This window comes from Zalophus californianus, chromosome 6 (assembly GCF_009762305.2).
Source record: "Zalophus californianus isolate mZalCal1 chromosome 6, mZalCal1.pri.v2, whole genome shotgun sequence".
Classification (NCBI taxonomy): domain Eukaryota; kingdom Metazoa; phylum Chordata; class Mammalia; order Carnivora; family Otariidae; genus Zalophus; species Zalophus californianus.
In genome coordinates this window covers 47,474,175-47,496,022 of record NC_045600.1, presented here as the reverse complement: position 1 = coordinate 47,496,022, position 21,848 = coordinate 47,474,175, and the positions used below count along the sequence as shown (strand labels likewise).

At 39.6% G+C, this 21,848-nt stretch overlaps 1 protein-coding gene across 7 annotated transcripts in view; it reads right to left on the bottom strand.

The window, feature by feature from the left end:
- Positions 1-21,848, bottom strand: part of TRIM9 (tripartite motif containing 9) — a 108,469-nt gene that overhangs the window by 46,409 nt on the left and 40,212 nt on the right. For all 7 annotated transcript variants that reach the window (XM_027571405.1, XM_027571406.2, XM_027571403.1 and 4 more), the window contains exon 2: positions 1,841-1,936. In XM_027571405.1, the coding sequence (XP_027427206.1) occupies positions 1,841-1,936 (96 nt within the window). The remainder of the gene's footprint in view (positions 1-1,840; positions 1,937-21,848) is intronic.

Below are 21,848 nucleotides of genomic sequence, written 5' to 3'. Positions count from 1 at the left end.
GTGGAGGCATGAGAGTTAAAGAATCATTCAATTCCAGAGGAGAGAGAAGAAAGAGGACAGCAGTGGTCTTCAATATTAAACAATAATCCAATGACAACAGAAGTTTATAAGAATAATCATGGGCAAAAGTACTCGCTCCTTTCATTAAGGAAAGCAAACAGTTAATGCACATAGGCGGTCAAGAACAATTAGTATATGTAACAGGCATCACCCAGCTGTAAAAGTCAAGCCATGAACCAACCGCTTGTGGGAGAAAGCTAACCATATTCTAAATGAATTATAGCTTCTCCATGATGTTTAAATTGAATGCCGGATCTAACTATTTACTTGATTTAAACCTATACATGCCGTAGACATTTCTTTTTAAGCAATTCTCTCCTAAATCATAAACATTTATGGACAGTCATCTTTTCAAAATGTTACATATGTAATTTTGAGTGCCAAACCATAATCTGCAAAACAATTGTAATTTATAGCAAATGGAAGATGAATTCTCACATATACACGAATAGCACTGAAAAAATAGCATCCAACTGAGTCAACTGTAAGCTTTTGGGGGCTGGCAAGGAAAGAACAGCTTAGCCTATCAAATTTTAATTTATTCCCAAAGTCATAAAGAACTGTGTCTCTTAATATGAGGACATACCGATAGGTATCTGATAACTTCTCAAATGCAAGGTCTTCGTTTAAGGTGTGCATTAGTAATTGCTAGAGCAATGACTTCTACATGTGAAATTTCGGCTTTCATGACAATTGCTTTTTGAGTACTCAGAGAAGTCCTATAGAAAACATCATTTAAGAGCTCTCTATGTCCCATGCAGGGTAATATCGGGAGGATGAGGGCAGCCTTCTTACAAGTTCTGGTGTAGAGCACAAAGAAAGCTTTGCTCTGTTGAAGAGGTGGGGTACAGAGGCAAAAGCAAAGAAAGGACTGACGGATAACCTCTGCCGGCCTGGAAAACGGAAGGAAGTGTCCAACTGTTAGGCTGTTAGGGAATCAAAAGTTTTAACATGGGCATGCATGCAAAAAAGGGTGAGGAAATCAGTGTGAGAGGCTTTGAAAGGCTGGCTTACATTTAAAAAGATATTTCTACCTTGACATGACTTAAATATTAACTCAGAAAGCAATTTACTGGACGCCAGAGGGAAGGTTATTTCTGTGAGGCAATCTCGAAATGTATGAACAGTAAACAGTGCAGAAGATCATTATTTAAGCATCTCATGCATTTTATGGCTTCTTCCCTTTAGCAATAGTGGAGAATTCAGGGGCTCTCAAATGCTGGTCACTGTGTCCAAATAAAGCAATCTGAAATTATAGCTACCGGGGGGAGGGTATCTTGGTTGGAAAATATTTAAGTATCTAAGTAGAGAAGAAGCATTACTATGGGCAAGAAGGAAGGAAAGAGGGAAGGAGGAAGGAAGGAAGGGAGAGAGGGGAAAATGTGACCCCTTTGTTTACCATTGGATAAGACATAATTACGGCAAGGTGGTTTGCAAACCTGTAGAGTTTAAAAAACTCAATAATTATGACTCTGAATTCACCAAGAGATCTCTTTCTAAATCCACAGTAGTAGAGAATTAGGACCTCGGTGCTGAAGACAGGAGCTATTTGGAAAACCAGGTTGTGTTGCTGGCTGGTTGGCAAAATATAACCACCTCAAGAAGGGGGCATATTTGAAGCTGATCTGTACGTGTGTTTGTATTAGAAGAGACAGAGCAGAAAATAATAACTGGAATTTCCCCACAATACAGAAAAGTAGAAGAAACAGACAAATTTCCCCACGATGCAGCTACATCTAAACCCAAGGCGTTTGCTTTCTGTCTCAGGTGCTGCCGATACCTGGATCTGCTGGACCATGTTGCGGAGCTGCACCAGAAACTCCTTGGCTTCTTTGGCCCTGTCTGATAGTCCGTTCAGCGCCTGGGAGAGCTGGCTCTGCAAAGATAAAGAAAGAAACCATGGAGCTGTAATCACAGGAAGTAGCAACAAGGTCGTAGAGAGTCATTTCGATCCAAGACCCAAGAGTCCTCAGCCTCCTCAGATTCTTCTTGTCAGAGCTTGGGACACCAACATTTGTACGTGAGGATTCTATAATGACCTCTAGACCCCTTCCACAGGCTCCTGAGAACTTTCTCCTCTGAAGCAGGGACAATTCCTGCCCATTGCAGAGGCCCTCACCAGCTGATATCTGCCTGGAATTTCCACATCTCATTAATTCATTGACTAATTTAGCAATGATTTATCTAATTTGATATTAAAAGAAGACAGTGAGTCAGATGATTGATCTGGGCCCGGGGCAGGAAGAATAGAGAGTCAAGAACAGGATGAGGAAGGGAAGGGTTAGAGCATTGATGTGATACTCTGGGGCCTCTTCAGTGTAATGACAGATACAAAAGCCACAACCACATTCCTCCTCAAGCTCACCTTCCTGCTCCCAATTACAGCCCTGTTGCCCTAACTCCTCTCCATTCCCAAACCAAGGCAGACTCTCCTCCCGATTTCACACACTGTGCCATCCATACAGGAGGCAATTCTGCTGGGGGACCATGGGTGCAGGTAAGCACTTGCTTTTTCTCCAGCCTCCCTGCCTGCTGGGGCGGCCACGGGACACACTGCTAATTGATGAGATTGAAGTGGAGCTTGGCTGAGGGTGAGGAAGGGTCTGAGAAAGCTCTTGCTTTTCTGCTCACATGAGACCAGTGTAGGTGGTGCAGCCCCTACCCTTGTGTTCCCGATTTTATGGCAGATGTCTTATGATTCTCACCGAGAAGGCCAACATGGTAAGGGAGGAGGGGTGAAAGAAGAAAGAGCCTGGGCTCCAGGGGCAGCTTTGAGCAGCCGAACAACACCTGAGGTCTCCTGCCACTAAGCTGCTTGTCTATGGGGAACATTAACTCCTAGTTAAGTTCCCATACTGAGGTTTCCATTACTGACAGCCATTACCATTGTGCTTGGTGCAAAAGTTCTTCTCCTAGCAGCCTGGGCATATCCTCCCATCTCTCCTGTAAATTACAGAGACAAACTCCTGTCCCACAACACCTTCTTTGAAAACTAAAGCCCACTCCTCTCCCTGCCAACACAACCCCTCAAACACTCTCCACTTTCAAGTAAAAGGGCAGAATCTTAAGATTATATCTCTTGGTCTAATGAACGTTTCTCTGTCTCTTTTAAAAAAAATTTTAAATCCAGTATAGTTAACACACAGTGTTATCTTAGTTTCAGGTGCACAAGAGAGTGATTCAACAATTCTATACATTACTCAGTGCTCATCAAGTTAAGGGTACTTTTAATCCCCTTCATCTTACCATATGATCCAGTAATTCCACTACTGGGTATTCACCCAAAGAACACAAAAACACTAATTTGAAAAGATATATACACGTCTATGTTTATTGGAGTCTTATTTACAATAACCAAGATATGGAAGCAGCCCAAGTGTCCATCAATAGATGAATAGATAAAGAAGATGTGGCATATGTATACAATGGAATATTACTCAGTTATAGAAAAGAATGAAATCTTGCCATTTACAACCACGTGGATAGAGCTAGAGAGTATAAGACTAGCTGAATGTTTTTCTCTTATATTTGCCTTATTAAATACAAAGTTGGGCACTGGATCTCTTTAAAAATATGCATGCCAAATGCTTCATAGAAGCAATGCGTAGTGGTAGAAAGAACATAAGCCTTGGAAGGGCTCAAATTCTGCCTCTGTCCTTTACTAAATGTGACCTTGAGAAAGTTACCTGTGCCTGAGTTACTCCAATATAAAAAATGGGAAGTATAATAATGTTTTGTAGTTGGGTTATCGGGAGGGTTTAGTGCATTCACCAATGCAAAAGCTCCTGCTAGCTATGGGTAATGGTTAAGGGAACTACTCTGAATTCATAAATGCTACGAGTTACTGGCTGTTCAAACTTTTTTAACATAGTTTTATCTCCTCCATAAAATGAGAAGAATATTACTATTCTTGGGTATTATGGGCATTGCATGAGATACTAATTTAAAGCAAGAACCCCTCTGGTGCATGGTACATGCTTAATAAATGTTGGTTGTTATTAACTTTAAAAAAAGATTTTATTTATTTACTTGAGAGGGAGACACAGAAAGCAAGCATGAGCTGGGGGGAGAGGAGCGGAGGGAGAGGGAGAAGCAGACTCCCTGCTAAGCAGGGAGCCCGACACAAGGCTTGATCCGATAATGACCTGAGCCACCCAGGTACCCTGGTTGTTATCAACTCTTATTCACCTTCTTCCTTCCTGCTCACAAATACCTGCAGACTGACTGGGGAGATATGCAGAGTAGATTCCTGGAACAGGATCTGTTGGAGAATATCCTTATTCACTTGTACTTTGATCTATGTACTCAGACTCAGGGAGGCTAGCCCAACACAGCTGAGTAAGAAAAAGCACAAAGTGAGCCTACGATGCTGGAAGGGCTACTCAGTTATTTATTACCAGGTCTCAGCTGCATCTATTATTTGGGGTAAAAGTTTTCTCCTCAAGAAATTTTTCCAAGAGCCCAGGGGGTGAAGGAGGGTAGGAGGGTCTCATTTAGAGGAGCAGGCAATACAATGGGAGACATATTCTAAAGGAGACATTTTTCATTGTTACTTTAGAATTCATATCCCTTCTTTTTCTGAATGAGCAAAAGTTTGCTGGCTACTATAGTTTTCTTCCCCTTTGTATTATAACCTCTGCCTTAGTAAACACATTTGGATGTTGGAATACAGAAGCCAAGTTCATTCAGCTGTACAGAACTGAAGCTACCTGATTTCTTGTATCCCCACCTGGTACTTAATTGTACAGTGTAAGTTAGACCTGACACCCATAAAGAATTGTTGACGAGGTACTGCTATCTTCTTAGAAAAAAAATTATTCCGTAGTATACAAAGAGTACTGGCCTCATCCACTCCCAGGTTTTTATATGGCAAAGCAAGAAGTGAACTGAAAAAATCAATTCATTTGCAGATTACCTCCCTTTGTGTCTATTTCCAATCCCAAGAATGCCTTTTACCTGGCAAATGGTTCTGGTATTTGATAAACAACTGCATTATAAGATAATGATCTAAAACTTTTCTCTTAAGCTTTGCCAACTTGTGGAAACTGAGCAGGAGACAATGAAAAATCTTGGAAACTATCACTAGAAAATGCTCTTATTATAAGGATTTATGTGTGCATTGCCTTTATAGGATAATCTTTTGGTCACATTTATAAGCTACATCTAATGTAGAAGAACATTATTATTTACTGATTTTGTCTCCCAGAAGCATTTAAATTCCTGCTGTGGGCTAACAGAAATGTTCTGTATTCAGGACCACAGAGCAGCCCTGGGGATTTATAGCAGAACACCACAGATGCAAATACTTAAGTGTGTTTTCCTTATAGCACCTTCGGCCATTAAAAGCGGTTTATAATGCCTAAGCAATGCCATTCTGATTTCCTGCATAGTTGTCTTCCAATTTTCTGAAAAGCTGTCATGACCAGAAAGTGAATGAGAGTGGGGAAATAATGTAGCCGACGAGGCAAGAGCTCAGAGCATGCTTTGAATCACCAAGATCTCCCAGAAAGAGTTGCTCAGAGCTTGAAGGAGGGAAACAAAGTACTCCCCCTCCTCCTTCCTTCCTGTGCTGCTTTTCCCCTCCAACTTCCACCCAGATTCCCCTCACCTTCCAAAGGAGTGAAGGTTGTAAGGGATCAGCAGCTCAACCTGGAAGCCGGTCTGCAGACAGGTATGGGTTTCAGTCCCTCCTGACCAATTCCTCCCTTGGCCGAGCACCTGCCCAGCTGCGGAGGATGCCCCCGCAGGGGATGGTGTCTCCTTTCCTTGCTCTGCCATGAACATCATTCACGTGTCATTTCCTCCCTCAGTTTACTGTGAATATTGGATGGAGACAATTGGGACAAATGAAGGAGAGCTTCCTGGCTGTCTGAGATCTGAAGTTACAGGTATGGGACAGGTCAAAAAGGGTCAACCCTAAACAATTAGTACAAAATAGATGAGATGACAAACAAGAAATAGTGGCTTGATGGCCCCTTGGGACTCTGTCCCAGTGCACTCTGCTTGGGGACTGTGGCCCAGGCCACCTCCTTCCCAGGTACCTGGGTCTACACAAAACGCAGAAGCAAAGTGACAATTGATGTGATGTGATTTTGAAGTAAGGCCGCTAGAAGAACGATTTTTTTCTGGAAGGAATGCTGGTTTTTAAGTCTTACTACATTACTGACATTCTATAATTAAAAAGTAAAGGCAAGAAATTCTAATAGTTACAAGATATTGGTCATTTATTATTAGCAAGGGACTGTTGGGTGCTTTTAATGGGCATCCTATTTAATCCCAATCACCACCCTGCCATTTTGCACAGGCTCAGAGAGGATACACTTGAGTTTAGGTTTTATGACTCACACATAAAAGAGCAGGAACACAAACACTAGTCTGACTCCAAAGTTGTGCTCTTTGCTTCTGCCATCCAAAGAAGAGAATTCTTCTCTCACTCATGCAGGAAGAAATAAAAACCACCTATGGTGAGAGCATGTAAAACCAAGGAAGGTGAGTTGGTGAGAGGATTATGATTGATTATGAGGAAATCTGATTATGCTTAACAGGGAGGTAATAAGTAAACCATAGCATAGCTAGTTAACCTAGCTTTTCTCCAGCATAAAGTTTTTTTTGTGAATTTGAAAAGGACCTGTCAATGAGATCCATGGGTCTCATGGGAGAGGGTCAAAAGCTTTGGACCGAGGTCCAGCTCTGGCTTTATCACCCACTGACCTGAGACCTTGGAAGGGACTGGGCTGAGGGTGGAATCAGGTAAAGGAATGAGAAGTCACTGAGTGACTAGAACTTGGGAAATTTTGAGTTAAACTCCCAGGGGGACTGACTCTCCTTCTGGCTAAAACTTCTGTTTCTGGCCTGTACCTTTCCTTCCCCCCCACCCTCCACAAAGGGATCTCTCCCTTGGTCTCTCTGGTGGTGGAAGACCCTGGATCTACCCCAGCCCCAGCTCATTAGTTAGATGGGCAAGAAAACTCACAGACTGGGGGCAGTACACAGGTTGTGATCTGTAAACAAGTAATCTAGGCGTGTGTATGTGTGTGTGTGTGTGTGTGTGTGTGTGTGTGTGTGTGTATGAGCCCGTGAGAGAGAAAGTGAATGTGTGTGTGTGAGCAGACATGAGCACAGGAGTATGAGTGTATAAGAATGTGTGTGAGAGTACATGTGTGTGTGAGACATCTGTGGAGCATCAGGAGGCTCTTGGCTTTGGATAAGGCTGGTACCAGAGGGGCCTTATGGGCAGCTTATTTGGGGCCACTAAACTGCTGCTTGTTGCTAATTGGTTGTGACCAAGATCCTTTCAGTGGTCAAACTATAGCCAGGTTCCTCTGGGCCCTCTTCTCGACTTTGGCCCATAAAGACTTGAACAAAACACTAACACAGTTTCTAATGGCTCATGGCCACATCCCTAGGACGACCCTAGCCCCTTTAAGTGTCAGTCTGAGGAAACTCGAGGCTGCCAAAAGAATTTACTGGTTGTTTCAGCCAACACCTGAAGATAGGGCTCTTGTCACCTAGTCTCTATAGAAGAATAGGAGCCTAAACTCAAAAGCAAGTTAGCAAACCCAGATGGGTTTCACATGAACCAACCTCTTCTCACTTTCTGTACTTTCTCACTTCCCTGACTCTCCTGACCCCCAGCTCATCCCCTCCCCAATCCTTCACTCTCCCTTCAAAAGGCTCAGTCATGTCTGTACAAATTGAAGTTGAGTTCAGTTCACGCTGGACTCCCTTCCCTATTGCAACAGTTATATTACTGATTGAAATCTGTCCTTACCACTTTAACTGGTGTCCGCTTTATCTCTGACTGTGGCTAGCCCTGGCTCTGACCTAGGGGAACCTGGGGCAATCCTGGGCAATGAGCTGACCCTTCAGCAGGCCCAGGTTAACCTTAAGGGTAGGGAAGGAAGCACATCCAAGTTCCCCTGCCTGAGCAGGCACATCTCTCATATGTTAAACCAGCCTTACCATTTTTACCGTGGATGTGACCTATATGCTGTGTGGAAGATAGAAAGGAGGAAGACATGATGCACCTAACACTCTTCCATATAATCCCCTTCCCCATTCCGCAGGGCTAGATCTGCACACACAAGTACACAAACATCCACACCAAAAGCTAATGCATAATGCCCTTGACCTCCATTTTCATAGCAATTCAAATCCAAACATTCTGTTTCAGTCATTCTTGAAACCATAAACATGGACCAGAAATGCTATTTTTTTCACCAGATAGTAGCAACTGACTGAGATAGGGCAATGGGCACTAATCTGACATGGGTTAAGAAGACAGGGTTTCAGGGCAGACGGACTTGGGTTTAAATCCTAGCCTTTTAATCTCTGTGGGGCCAGGGGCATATCACCTAAGGGGGTGGATACTGTGGTACTCCGCCCAGATTTCCAGCTGCTGGGAATATCACTGTTGATAGATTGTACCAGGCCACATCACATGGCCAAGAAGGACAATGGGGTAGAGACAAACGCTTTCTTGTCTTTCCTGTCTACGGGGAACTGCATTGCTCAGGGCTTTGCCCCCTTCCATGTGAGAACTTGAGAACAACCATGACAGGCCATCCCAGCTCCAGAACTCCCTGCAGACTGGGCTGAGGCCTCTGCTCATTCCTGGCCTTCTCACTTCCTTACAGGTGGATCTATTGAGAGCACTAACCATCCCTTCCCAACTCTCTGAGTCTGTGTCCAGGAGCCCCAGTCTAAAATGCTAAACTTCCTGGGTCCCAGTTTCCTCATCTGCAACATGAGGGTAACAACAGTATCTTCATCAGAGGACCATAGTGAGGATTATGTGAAATCGTATATATAAAGTTCCTCAACGCAACACCTGGCATATTGTAAGCATTTAGTAAATAGTATTATTTTTATAATAAGAATTATGTTAAAATAGACATACATAAATCATTAAAACATTTTGTCATACCACATGTCCCAATCTGGGGTTTGATCACTTACGATTATTCAGTGTACTAGATTATAGTATTGTTTACAACCATTTGCTCCCTCCCCATTTTTGCCATATGACTTGTGGTCCCTCCTGTAGGTGGAGCATGTATCTCTACCCCATTGTCATTCTTGGCCATGTGATTTGCTTTAGCCTAAAGAAGCACTGTGATTTTCTGCCAGCTCATTGGCTTTTCTTCTTTGTCACACGAATCCAGTGGTGTGCCGATAAATTGGCTCTCAAAAAACAAAAGGAAAAATCCAAATTCTGATTTGTAGTGTTTGCCAGTTTCCAAGGTGTAAATACATACTTGGTTTCAGGCTATCAACATGACATCACAGAATGTGGAGTTAGAAGAGATGTGTACTGTCAACTCTTGAGCAGTGAGCAGATATGAGCTGACCAGCACACCTGCATACCACTGGGCATATCCCACACAGTGGCCATGGGCTTTCAGAAAGAAGACATGTGGAAGAGAACTTCAGACTACCTCCTATGATAGAACATGAGCAAGGAATAAATCTTTGCCACTGAGATTTTTAGGGGCTGTTTTTTACTGCAGCAAAACTGACTAATACAGATAGCAATTACAATCTTTTCTTTCATGGTTTAATTTAATCAATATTCAGAGTTTTATCATGGACCAGGCACAGTGATTCATGCTAGGAAAACAATGATAAAGAAAGTAAACACAATACCTTCCCTCAAGGAACCATCCCTGTTCTGAAACCACCACCATTCTGAGCTTAATAATGTCCATTTAAATTTCTCTCTTATGGGCTCTCTAATGAAGCAGAAGAAGACTAGACTATTCTAACAACTACCAACAGAAATGTAGCTTCTCCACCTCTCAGGGCAAATGAGAAGTATCTGCATTCCTCACCAGATATCGCCAGTTCTGGTTAGAGTTTGAACTCCAGATATACTCCGCATGGCCTTTATCTACCAAACTTAAAATATTTCTCTGCCTTAGACAGGAAACTCTCAAGCTGGAGATGCAAATCAACATGGAGGGTTTTTTTTAGCAAGATGGAAGTCACTTTTTGCCTCAAGGCACAGCAAAAAAAAAAAAAAAAAAAGAGAGAGAGAGAGAGAGAGAAGAAAAAAAAACAACAAACTGATGCTTCACCCAATGTTCATAGTTTCTTGGGGGAAACCAATTTGCCACGTCTCTATGGCTTTTGCAGAGTGCTGGAAGCTGTGAAAGAATTCATGCAGCAATTGTTGCGATGGAAGGCATGAAACTTTAATAAAGCAGCAAGCATATAGGCTACAAGGTCAACATCACTCTGCCCAAGGCTCTGTCAGAGAGCATGCCTTTCTATGGATATTCAAAACCAAGATATGTGTGTTGTTAGGCAGTTACTAAGTATTTACAGCTGAGGATCAAAAATATGCCTTCCTCGGGCTAAGACTTTGTGTAAATATTGGATTTTACATCCCAGAGATGGACTACAGGATAGATCTCCTTTGTGCGTATGCTGCCTTTTCTCTTTGGAGAATTCTAAGGCCCTAGTCAGCAGACTCTTGAGTCCTTTCCCAGAAAGCTGTTTTCTCTGTGGATCCCTCTGGCTGCCTTCAGGTCCACATTGGTCCACCATGTCCTTCCAGGTGATATAGCTTCCACATTTTCTGATACTACCAGGGCACGGTTTTAAGATAAGCAGAGCAGATTTGAGATCAATAAATTTTCAGTTCTCCATAGTATTTAAGTGTCCCAGATAGAAACTTCCATTCTTCAAACGACTTTTCTCTAAATAATTAAAAACATGCTCTTAGAAATATATATGATGAAGTGAAAAATCACTGAACTGTTTTTCACATGGAAATGCTTTTACTGTGCTCCTTCAGAGACTCAAGTGTTAAGTGCTAAAGCTGGAAGGACTATTATTTGCTCCTCGAGTTTCTAGTGATAAGAACGAAATAATTAGCGGGAGCAAGACGTTTTTGTTTTAAAAAATACCTTTCCACCCATATTTCAAAAACAGAACATGCTCCTTTCAGAAAAATCAGAAAATAAAAGACTTAATAAATGAAAAAAATAAAATAATCTCACCAGATATATTAATAGCTTTGATAATGAACCCTTGATGTTTATTCTTGAAATCTTGTATACAATGATACTGCCTATTGATAGGCAGATATGTTATGTCTCTATATAATGTGTATTAACTAAATTGGGATAATTCCATATACCCATTGCTGTCTTGAAATCTGCTCTTTTCACTTAATATGCTCTATTTTCCCATCTGACTAAAAATATGCTGCTCCCCCCCTTTGTGTAATAGCTATATAACTTTTGATAACATTTACTATGTGGCAAGCACTGCCTGTAATGCTTTATACATATTAACTCATCTTTTTTTCACACAACAACCCAACAAAGGTGGGTACTATTATTATTCAAAATTTTTGTAAGTGATAGAATTAAGCAAGGGAGGTTTTATGGTCCAAAGTCCTAAAACCGTTAAGCAGAGCAGAATCCAAACCCATTAAGTGTGTGACCAGAATCTATTCTGTTAACCACTAAGCTGAAGGGTAACACACTACGTTGATGTATCATAATTTATTTAACTAATCTCCTGTTTTAGAATGTTCAATTTGCTTCCGTTTTTTGCAAAGAACTGACATGAGTTTCATGGAGTAAATCTTTCAACATATTCTTGATTATTCTCATTTTCACAAATGAAATTTCCTATTTACTCACATTAAATGTTATCATCTTATCAAAATGTCCCTGAGTGGTCATTTAATTTATACTCCTGATAAAGGTGATGTGAGTAATACTTGCCTATATAACACATTACAAATATTATCATTTGTATTAATTTTTAAGATCAGATAAGCAAAGAATGGAATCTCATTTCTAAAATTTGCATTTTAAAATTACCAAGGTGAGGGGAGGGAGATTTTTTTCAAAAGCTTCTTATTGATCTTTTCCTAGTGAAGGTGGAAATTCCCACTGGTATTATTTGTAAAGCACTTAGGAGAGGTCCTGGCCCACAGAGTGCTACTAGTACTACCTAGTGTTTGCCAAGGAAATTAGTTTCTTCCCATTGTTGATGACTATCTGTGAATAAGGCTGGCCTCAGGACACTTGTTTGCTTACCAAAAAAGACTTAGGGACCAAAAACTGAAAAACCTGGAAAATTTAGGTGGCCTGACAGAGAAGTGAAAAGTCACGGCTTAATAGTTTTAGTAGAATTTGGTCAGAATGTCTGGTTTGCAAAATCTCTACTCTTTAGACTTATCATTAGGTTCTAATCATTATTTTGTGGACATATAATAATGTGTCTGGTAAACATTCAATGGGCATAAGAGAAGCATATATTCTAGGAGAGAATATATAATATAAAGATAATATGCATAATATAAACTTTTGTAACACATTTGTAAACATAATTAAACTTGTTAACTGGGTTGTTCCAATACCCTATGTTCTTATTATTTGTCTCTTTGGCCTATAATATTCTAAAATAAACAGGTTACTAAATTTCTCACAAAGATTATGCTTTGATCATGTTCTTTATTTCTAAGAATTTTTGTCTTATGTAATCTGTGGCTTTGCTCTTTGTTCTATCTTCTTTGTGCATTCATTATACCTTTTAACATTAGATCATATCCTTATATGTTTCACTTAGTTCTTTTGGCCTTGAACTTCATTTTATCTGATACTATTATATATACCCTCCTCTCTTTCTCCTTCTCATATAACTTTGCCCATCCTTTTTTTTTAAATTTAGATTTATTTATTTGAGAGAGAGAGGGAGAGAAAGAGTGGGGAGAGGGGCAGAGGGAGAGAATCTTCAAGCAGACTCCTACTGAGCATGGAGACCAATTTGGGGCTCGATCTCATGACCCATGAGATTGTGACCTGAGCCGAGACCAAGCATCAGATGGTTAACCGACTGAGCCACCCAGGCAGCCCACTTTGCTCATCTTTTATTTTAAAACTACATTTGTTTTAACTCAATATGATGTTTTTTTACCTTATCATAGAGAAATTTGGGCTATTTACATTTATTGTGTTAATTGACATAGTTGGCTTTATTCCATTTTTATTGTATATATTTCTGTTATAATCTATTGTCCTTTAAAAATTTTTGTGGCATTATCACATTTCTTTTAATATCTTAAACTACTCACCAATTAATTTGGATATTTTGTTATGCTTTTCTATTTTGCAAGCTGTTAACATCACATCTTTCATCTAATGTAAACCTACATTTGTCTATTACTTAGTCAAAAATAACTAATAACTTTGATCCTCCTATCCCTCAACATTCCCCCAAATGCTTCACCTAATGTTTACTAATCTCTTGCAAATTAAGAAATACCATTTTAAATAATTCCTGGATCAAACAAGAAATTAAAATTGCATTTACAAATTTTCTATATATTAATGAGGAGAATCAGTTTATGAAAATATATTGCTTTTTTTAATGTGATTTTTTTTGGGCTAACTAGGCAACTTAAACACTATAACACTCTTCCCTCTAGAAATACTGTTCTTAGATAGCACATAAAAGAAATGGATCAGGGGCACCTGGGTGGCTCAGTTGTTTAAGTGTCTGACTCTTGATTTCTGCTTCGGTCATGATCTCAGGGTTGTGAGATCAGGCCCTGTGTAGGTCTCCATGCTGGGTGTGGAACCTGCTTAAGATTCTCTGTCTCCCTGTCCCTTCCCCCCAAAAAAAAAAAAAAAAAAAAAAGGAATGGATCATAAAACAAAGAGGTGGCTTTTTTACACTTAAGTGCTTACAACCAAGATGGCTCTGACACCATTTTCTTAAGCTCTAAGCATTCAATAATGTCAGAATATTTTTTAATGAAATCTCAGCTTACTTGAACTTATCTTAGAAAAGCTACGTTTTTCAAAAGCATGGGGGTCATTAGCAGGCTGGGAAACATTAATCACAATATCTGAATTTTAATTCTGACCTCAAGACCCTACTACACCATCAATGCAGACATTAGCACAGATTCTTTTACTTTTTTTAAAAAGTTTTTAAAATTTTTTAAGCAAATTCCACACTCAACATGGAACTCAAACTCACAACTCAAAGATCAAGCATTGGAGTTGCATGTTCTATTGACTGAGTCAGTCAAGTGCCCCTACAGATTCTTTAAAAACAAAGGGCACACAAGGAGAGACCACTACACACCTACCAGACTGACAACATTGAGTGCTGATGAGGATGGGGAGCCTCACACAATGATAGTGGGAGTTAAAATGGTAAAACCACTGGGAAAACTGGCTCTTTCTAATAAAGTTAAATGTATACCTACCCTAAATGACAGCATATGTCCCAAAAGACTTGGATAAAATGTTCATAGAAGCTTTATTTATAATAGCCTCAAAGCTGGAAACAGTGCAAATGTCTATCAATGGTAATATGAGTAAATTGTGTATATTCATACAATGAAACACTGTTAAGCAATAAAAAATGCAAGCTAATGATATACACAAAACATACATGAAATTTAAAAAATTATATTGAGTAAAAGAAGTCAGACACAAGAAAGTACATATTGTTTTTATGTAAATTTCAAGAATAGGCTATTTTAAGTACCAATCTATAGTGAAAGAAGTCAGGAAAATGAGGAGATTGACTGGAATACCTTCAGAATTACTGAAAACTCTGAGGTAGGGATATGTTCTATATCTTGATTTGGGTGGTAATTATATATATGTGTATATATGTATGTATGTATGTATGTAAATATATACTCATACATATATATGTTAAACTTTATTGAGCTGTAAATTTAAATTTATAAATTTAAAATTTGTATATTTTACTGTAGATAATTCATGCTTTTTAAAACCAGATGTTTTAAAAATTTAAAAAATGGATATTTTTGATCCTGAATAGCCAAAGCAATCTTAAGAATAAAGAGCAAAGTTGGAGGCATCATACACCCTGATTTCAAACTATATTACAAAGCTATAGTAATCAAAACAGTATGGTATTAACATAAAAACAGACACAAGGCTTAATGGAACCAAAGAGAGAGCCCAGAAATAAACCCAAACATATATTAATTTATGACAAAGGAGCCAAGAATACACAATGGCGAAAGGATAGTATCTTCAATAAATGGTGTTGAGAAAACTGGACCACTATCTTACACCATATGGAAGAATTAACTCAAAATGAATTCAAAGACTTGACATAAGACCTGAAACCATAAAACTCCTAGAAGAAAACACAGAGGGTAAGCTCCTTGACATCAGTCTTGGCAATGTTTTTTTTTTGGATTTGACACCAAAAACAAAGGCAACAAAAAGCAAAAATAAACAAATGGGACTACATCAAACTCATAAGCTTCTGCACAGCAGAGAAAACCATCAGAAAAATGAAAAGGCAACCTGCTGAATGGGAGAAAATATCTGCAAATCATATATCTGATAAGGGCTTAATATCCAAAATGTATAAAGAACACATACAACTCAACAGCAAAATAACAAATAATCACATTAAAAATGGGCATAGGATCTGAACAGACATTTTTTTCCAAGGAAGATACAGAAGGCCAACAAGTACATGAGAATATCACTAATAATCAGGAAAATGCAAATCAAAACCACAATGAGATATCACCTCATACCTTTTAGAATAGCTATTTTTTTTTTTTAAAGAGAGAAAGCAAGCACAAGCAAGGGGAGCAGGAGAGGGAGAAACAGGCTCCCCACCAAGCAGGAAGCCTGATGTGCAACTCGATCCCAGGACTCTGGGATCATGACCTGAGCCGAAGGCAGATGCTTAACCAACTGAGCCACCCAGGTGTCCCCTGTTAGAACAGCTTTATCAAAAAGACAAGAAATAACAAATGTTGCTAAAGATAGGAAGAAAATGGAACGAACCCTTGTGCTCTGTTGCTGGGAATATAAATTGGTGCAGCCAATGGAAAACTGTATGGCAGTTGCTCAAAAAATTAAAAACAGTACTACCATATGATCTAGTAATCCCACTTCTGGGTATTTATCCAAAAAAAAAAAATGAAAGCATCAACTTGAAAAGATATATGCACCCTCATGTTCATTGCAGCATTGATTATAATAGCCAAGATATGGAAACAACATATCTGTTAGTAGATGAATGGATAAAGATGTGATATCTCTCTCTCTCACACACACACACTGGAAAGTTATTCAGCCACGAAAAATGAAATCTTGCCATTTGTGACAACACTTAGAACTTGAGGATATTATGCTAAGTAAAATAAATCAGAAAGAGAAAGACAAATACCATATGACTTCACTTATATGTGAATCTAAAACAAAACAAAACAAAAAGACCCCCAAACTAATAGATACAGAGAACAGATTGGTGGTTGCCAGAAGCTGGGGACAGGCGGTGGATGGGGATGGTGGGTGAAATGGGCAAAGGGGGTCAAAAGGTACAAACTTCCAGTTCTAAAATAAATGAGTCATGGGGATGTAATGTACAGCATGGCAACTATAGTTAATAAGACTGTATTGTATATTTGAAAGTTGTAAAAGAGTAAATATTAAAAGTTCTCATCACAAAAAAATTTTTTTTGTAACTATGTGTGGTGATGGATGTTCACTAGACTAAATGTGGTGATCATTTCACAATATATTCTTTACCATTAATCATATATTCCTTATTATGTTGTCATGCACCTGCAACCAATATAATGTTGTATATCAATTATACCTCAGTAATAAATAGGTTAAAATAATGAACACTTTTCCCCAAAGATAAGTGAATACTCAATATATAATTAATCTCTGTTTACTAAGACCCCACGCTTTGTAGAAAAAATGTTTTCACATGGTCTTGTTTTTTCAATTTAATCTCTGAATTTAAACAGAGACCCACAAAACTCTCAAGCGTCTTATAATGGACCAATAGAAATGTTTCACTCAATTTTGTTTAATACTTGAGACTGGGAGCCCTCCACTCACAGGCTCTTATTGCCTTGGATGAGCTCATGCCCTTCCCCTGCTCATGTTGGCACTTTTCTTCTGTTGCAGATACCCAGCAGCCCCTGGAATACAGTTACCTGGCCACTGCTAACTGGTCTGTGTGCCCTCTCACAATGATGTGATTTTAATATTAAAGATGTATCTGGTAAAGGTCAATTAGGAGGAAAGGTATGTCTAATTTGAAGAGTGGCAATTCCTCAGAGGGAGCAGGAATGATTGGCGCCGTGGAGTAAGAAATGGGATGACACATACCACCTCTGCCAGTATCTTTGCCCACCCTCAGAAATGTCCTATCCTTTGGGAAGGCACAAATGCCATAAGGCTCATAATGCAAATGTGCCCTTTTGGGTCAACTTATGATGCCGTAAGTTGTAGGAAGAAGAACTTGTGTGCAGATGTTCTTGGTTCCTTTACTTTGACTATGAGTTTGAGAGGCATGTGATCCTTTTGTTTTGCTGATAAATCCACATATTCCTCTCTGACAGCCCTAACATTTAATTTATAAAGCCCAAATATAAGGAAATTAAATTATCCTTAATATTCCTCTCCTTTTCACTACCATTGCTCCCGTTACTCTGAGAACAAAGTAAAACACAATCTTATTCTAATAAATGATCCTCTTTGGCAAAAGAGAAACTATTTGGGATTTCTTAAATAGCTTCTAAAACATATTTTGGTTTTTCTCCCCCCAGTATTGAAAGATTTATTAGGATCCGGTACTTATAGGTCAATTTCCATCCAACATAAAATTAATAGTGATCATAAATATTGTTCAGGAAAATGGATTCAAACCATGTCTGATTTCTTTTCACCCTTTCCCTCTGCGTCTCTGTCAATCCATCTCCATGCAAGTCAATTGCAGTGCTAGCCCAGTGAAAAGGGAATGGTTTCCATGACAACAGATTTTCGCTCTGTTAGTTAGAATCTAAGATTTGACTCCCACAGAAATAGATCTCACCATGGGAATTGGTTGATTTTGTAAACGACTAAATAATTGTGCAATCATTTCCAAAGAAAAGCCTGTTAAAAGCTTGCATGAGCAAGGGTAGGTTATGCGAGGTGACTGCTGAATCTGCCACTAACATCACACAGACAGAGCGATGGGCAGGGAAATGTCTGTTTTGAGCTGCAGCTTGCTCTGTTCTGCACCCACCAAATGTGGGCTGCATAGCCTGGCCCTCTTGTGAATTTCAATGATGTTGTAATTCCAGGTGGAGGGAATAGATTTTAGAGCACCTCATAGGAAATGACAAGTGTTCATCCCCAGAAGTCTTTCCTCTTATTTCCAGAAACTATTAGTTCCTTGAAAGGACACGATTCCCAGAGCTGTGCTTAAGGCATCCGGCATGGTATGAATTTAATTGCTTTTTGTCTATTTCTCAGTTAAATTAGGTGCTGCTATTGTTTCAGAATACTCTTGTCTCTTGGCTATCATTTCCCCCTTTTTAATAATCTGTCTTATTTATTAGTTAAAAATATATAGAAACACCTTCAGATTTTTAATTTTCATTTTAAAATCTAACATGATGCTGTGTTCCAAATAATGGTTTTTAAACATATTTTCTTAATAACATTAATACAAATTATAATGGTTAATTCTGATCTGTAAGAAAATAATTGCTATCAATTGAGTGGTATATAATTAAAGTGAATTCCATTAGTTCCATTCCTGGATCCAGTAAGCCAGGTTTCTTTCTGAACAGTGGGACTCACTGCTGAAGCAGGAACTTCTCTTGTGGTGAGGTGGTATCTTCAGCAGAGATGTGAAGATGGAATGAGTGTGTGGCTTTGAATAAGGATGCAAATATTCAGGACAGTGATGAGGACGCTCTGCAAAGTGCAAACTCAGTATCTAAATCAACTCCCTCCCACCCCAGCACACTGATGCATTATGCTCAGTGAGCTGGTTTTAAAAAGCCATTTCAAGTATGCAACAGAAATCCCTTAGTACCCAGCCTGTCGCTGTCCCCACTCAGCAGAAAATAATTATGGCTAAGGCTGGTAAAATCTGCATCTCCATGTGGTTCACCTTCCTTGTCTCCTCAGGCTGTCCCCCTATGCTAACTCTCCTTTTCCTTCCTCCTCTCAAAGCTTAGGAAGGATCTAATACCCCTCCCTTAAGAATGATGGGCCAAGTAGCCCATTAGCCTTTCATTGAAATTAATGCATATTAAATTTTTGTCTAAACCAAAGATTTCCCTTTTACATTTTTCATTTCTAGTTGTCAAATGAAGAACTTTGTAGTTAAGGAAATTTTCAGTAATGTTTAGAAAAGTGGGAACAATTTTGCTTAGGAAAGGAGACCTTGAAATTATATTAATTTTACCTTGCTGGCTACAAAGGCAAACCTGATATCATCTTTTCAGAATGAAGTCTCTCTCCTCCCATCCCTCCCATTGGGCATCTTCTCCTTAGGGCAAGAGCATCCCTCTGAGGTCATTGGAGGCCTAGTCCTATCAGTAGGTGAGAGTGGAGGAACTGATCCCTTCTTTATAAGCTTTTCCCAGGAGCCAAGTCTAACCTGGTACAGACATGCCCACAGTTTGTCTTCTTGCCAACCTGTCCTCAACCTTCCCTGGGTGAACAACGAACGGGCTGGCCTCCTTCTCTGCCTCCAACGGGCTAGCCTCCTTCTCTGCCTCCTCTGCTATAGGACTTGGCATAAAACATGATCTAAGCTGATAGTTAATAATGGCAATGGCATAACTTACTTATATGAGGTCCTAGAATGCATATATTTTATCTCCTATTGTGTTTCTACCTCTGAATTTCTGACAAAGACTGTTGTTACTGGAGAGCATCAATTTTATAACATTTTATAGACTGCATCTTCCTGAATGTCTTACATTTAGAATATCACCTTTTGCCTGTTTCTAGTTATATATTTAAAATGACAGAACTCAGGTATGCAAATGGCTAATCAATGAGACTTAAGTGTGGTGAGAGGTGAAGTATTGGGGAAGGTAAAAATGAGCATGTGTAGAACATGTGGTCTCATGAGCAGACTACAACTGAGACATCAAGCTGGGAGAAGGAATATTATCCAAAGGAAGGAGACAGGGAATGGTAGGAACAATGGAAAGAGGAGAGAGGTAAAGAGATAGACAGAGGGAAGATGGGGAACAAGTTAGAATAAAATATCAGACCATCTGGGATGTCAGGGAAATGCCTGTGGTCTCCAGAGCACTCTTGATCAATTCCATGGCTGGCCCAGAAAGCTAGGTGAAGTGGCATCAACTGGGTCTAACCTTGAGGGACCAGCAATGCCACAGAGGTTATATGAAATCTGGACAGAAAACCAAATACTAAGACTTACAACTTAGAGATTTTTTTTCTCCCACCATATAACTTAAGAGATTCTTCATCTGTTTCTATATGACATACAATCTGAGTTAGCAGAAGTAGGCAGCTCACAAATTATATGCATGCTTTTCAGCTCATGGTCGTACAAAGAAAGCAGAAGAGGTGGTAGCTTCCTAATGTGTCAAGGTAGGTGGAACTATATCCCCCAGAATTCCCTTCCCTGTATGTACAGGTAGGGTGGGCCACAGGAAAGATTCCTGTGGGAGATTTGGAGGGGGAAGTGAATTATCAGTCATTTTGTAGCTCACACGCATTGTCACATCTGCTGTCTCAGCTAGTTGGCATGAGGCAGCAGCTGAACCAGCAACTGCTCCACCTTCCCTGGGGTCCTCCTTCAGCTTCTCCAATTCTTGGGCCAGGTGTGTGTGTGTGTGTGTAGTTCAATGACAAAAGGCCCCAAATTCTATAGGACACCTGCATCACATCACCAAGGTCAGAAGCAAGAACCGACATGGGTTTCAGTTGGACCTCATGGGCTCCAGCTTGTGCTTGTACGGTTCAGCCTTCTCTAGTGCTGCCCTGTGAACTTCAAGCTCCAGGATTAGATGTGAAGACAAAGCCTTACAGAGACTGCTTAATCAGTTCATCCCACAATTGTGCAAACTCAAATCCTCGTAACAAGCCACCTAACTAACAACTAACCCACCAGCTATATTGCCTAGTGGTACTGCTTCTTTGGTTGGACCCTGACTGATACAGAAAGGTGAGAAGGGTTCTGAAGACATTTAATTCTACAATAAGCAAATTAAGTCTTCTTTAATGACCAAGAACATTGTGCATATAAAAATCAAACCAGGGGCACCTGGGTGGATCAGTCGATTAAGCATCTGACTTTGGCTAAGGTCATGATATCAGGATGGAGCCCTGAGTCAGGATCCATGCTCAGTGGGGAGTCTGCTTGTCCCTCTCACTCTCCCGCTGCCCCTCCCCCATTCATGCTCACTCATGCACACGCTCTCTCTCTCAAATAAATAAAATCTTAAAAAATAAATCAAACTAAAGTGTGAGTCGAAACACATTGATTCACACCCACTAGGATGAGGATAATAAAAATGACAATAACAAGTGTCGGAGGATGTGGAGAAATTCGAACCACATTGTTGGTGGGCATGTAAATTGGCGCAGCCACTTTGGAAAACAACTTCCTCAAAAAGTAAAACATAGAGTTACCAAAAGACCCAGAAATTCCACTTCAATTCCAAGAGAATTGAAAACATAGGTCTACACAAGAATTTGTACAGAAATATTCATAGCAGCATTATTCATAAAAGCCCAGAAGTGGAAACAATCCAATGTCTATCAACCAATGAATGTATAAATGAGATGTGACATATCCATACAATGGAATATTGCTCAGCGATGAAAAGAAATAAAGTACTGATGTATGCTATAGTATGGATGATGTAGTAATTTGGATGCTCATTAAAAAGAGGATAGTTTGTCCTGATAAGAGCATGGTAGGCATGATTATAGCAGCTAAGTCCATCTAGTGAGCATGATTGTAGCAAATAGGTCCATCAT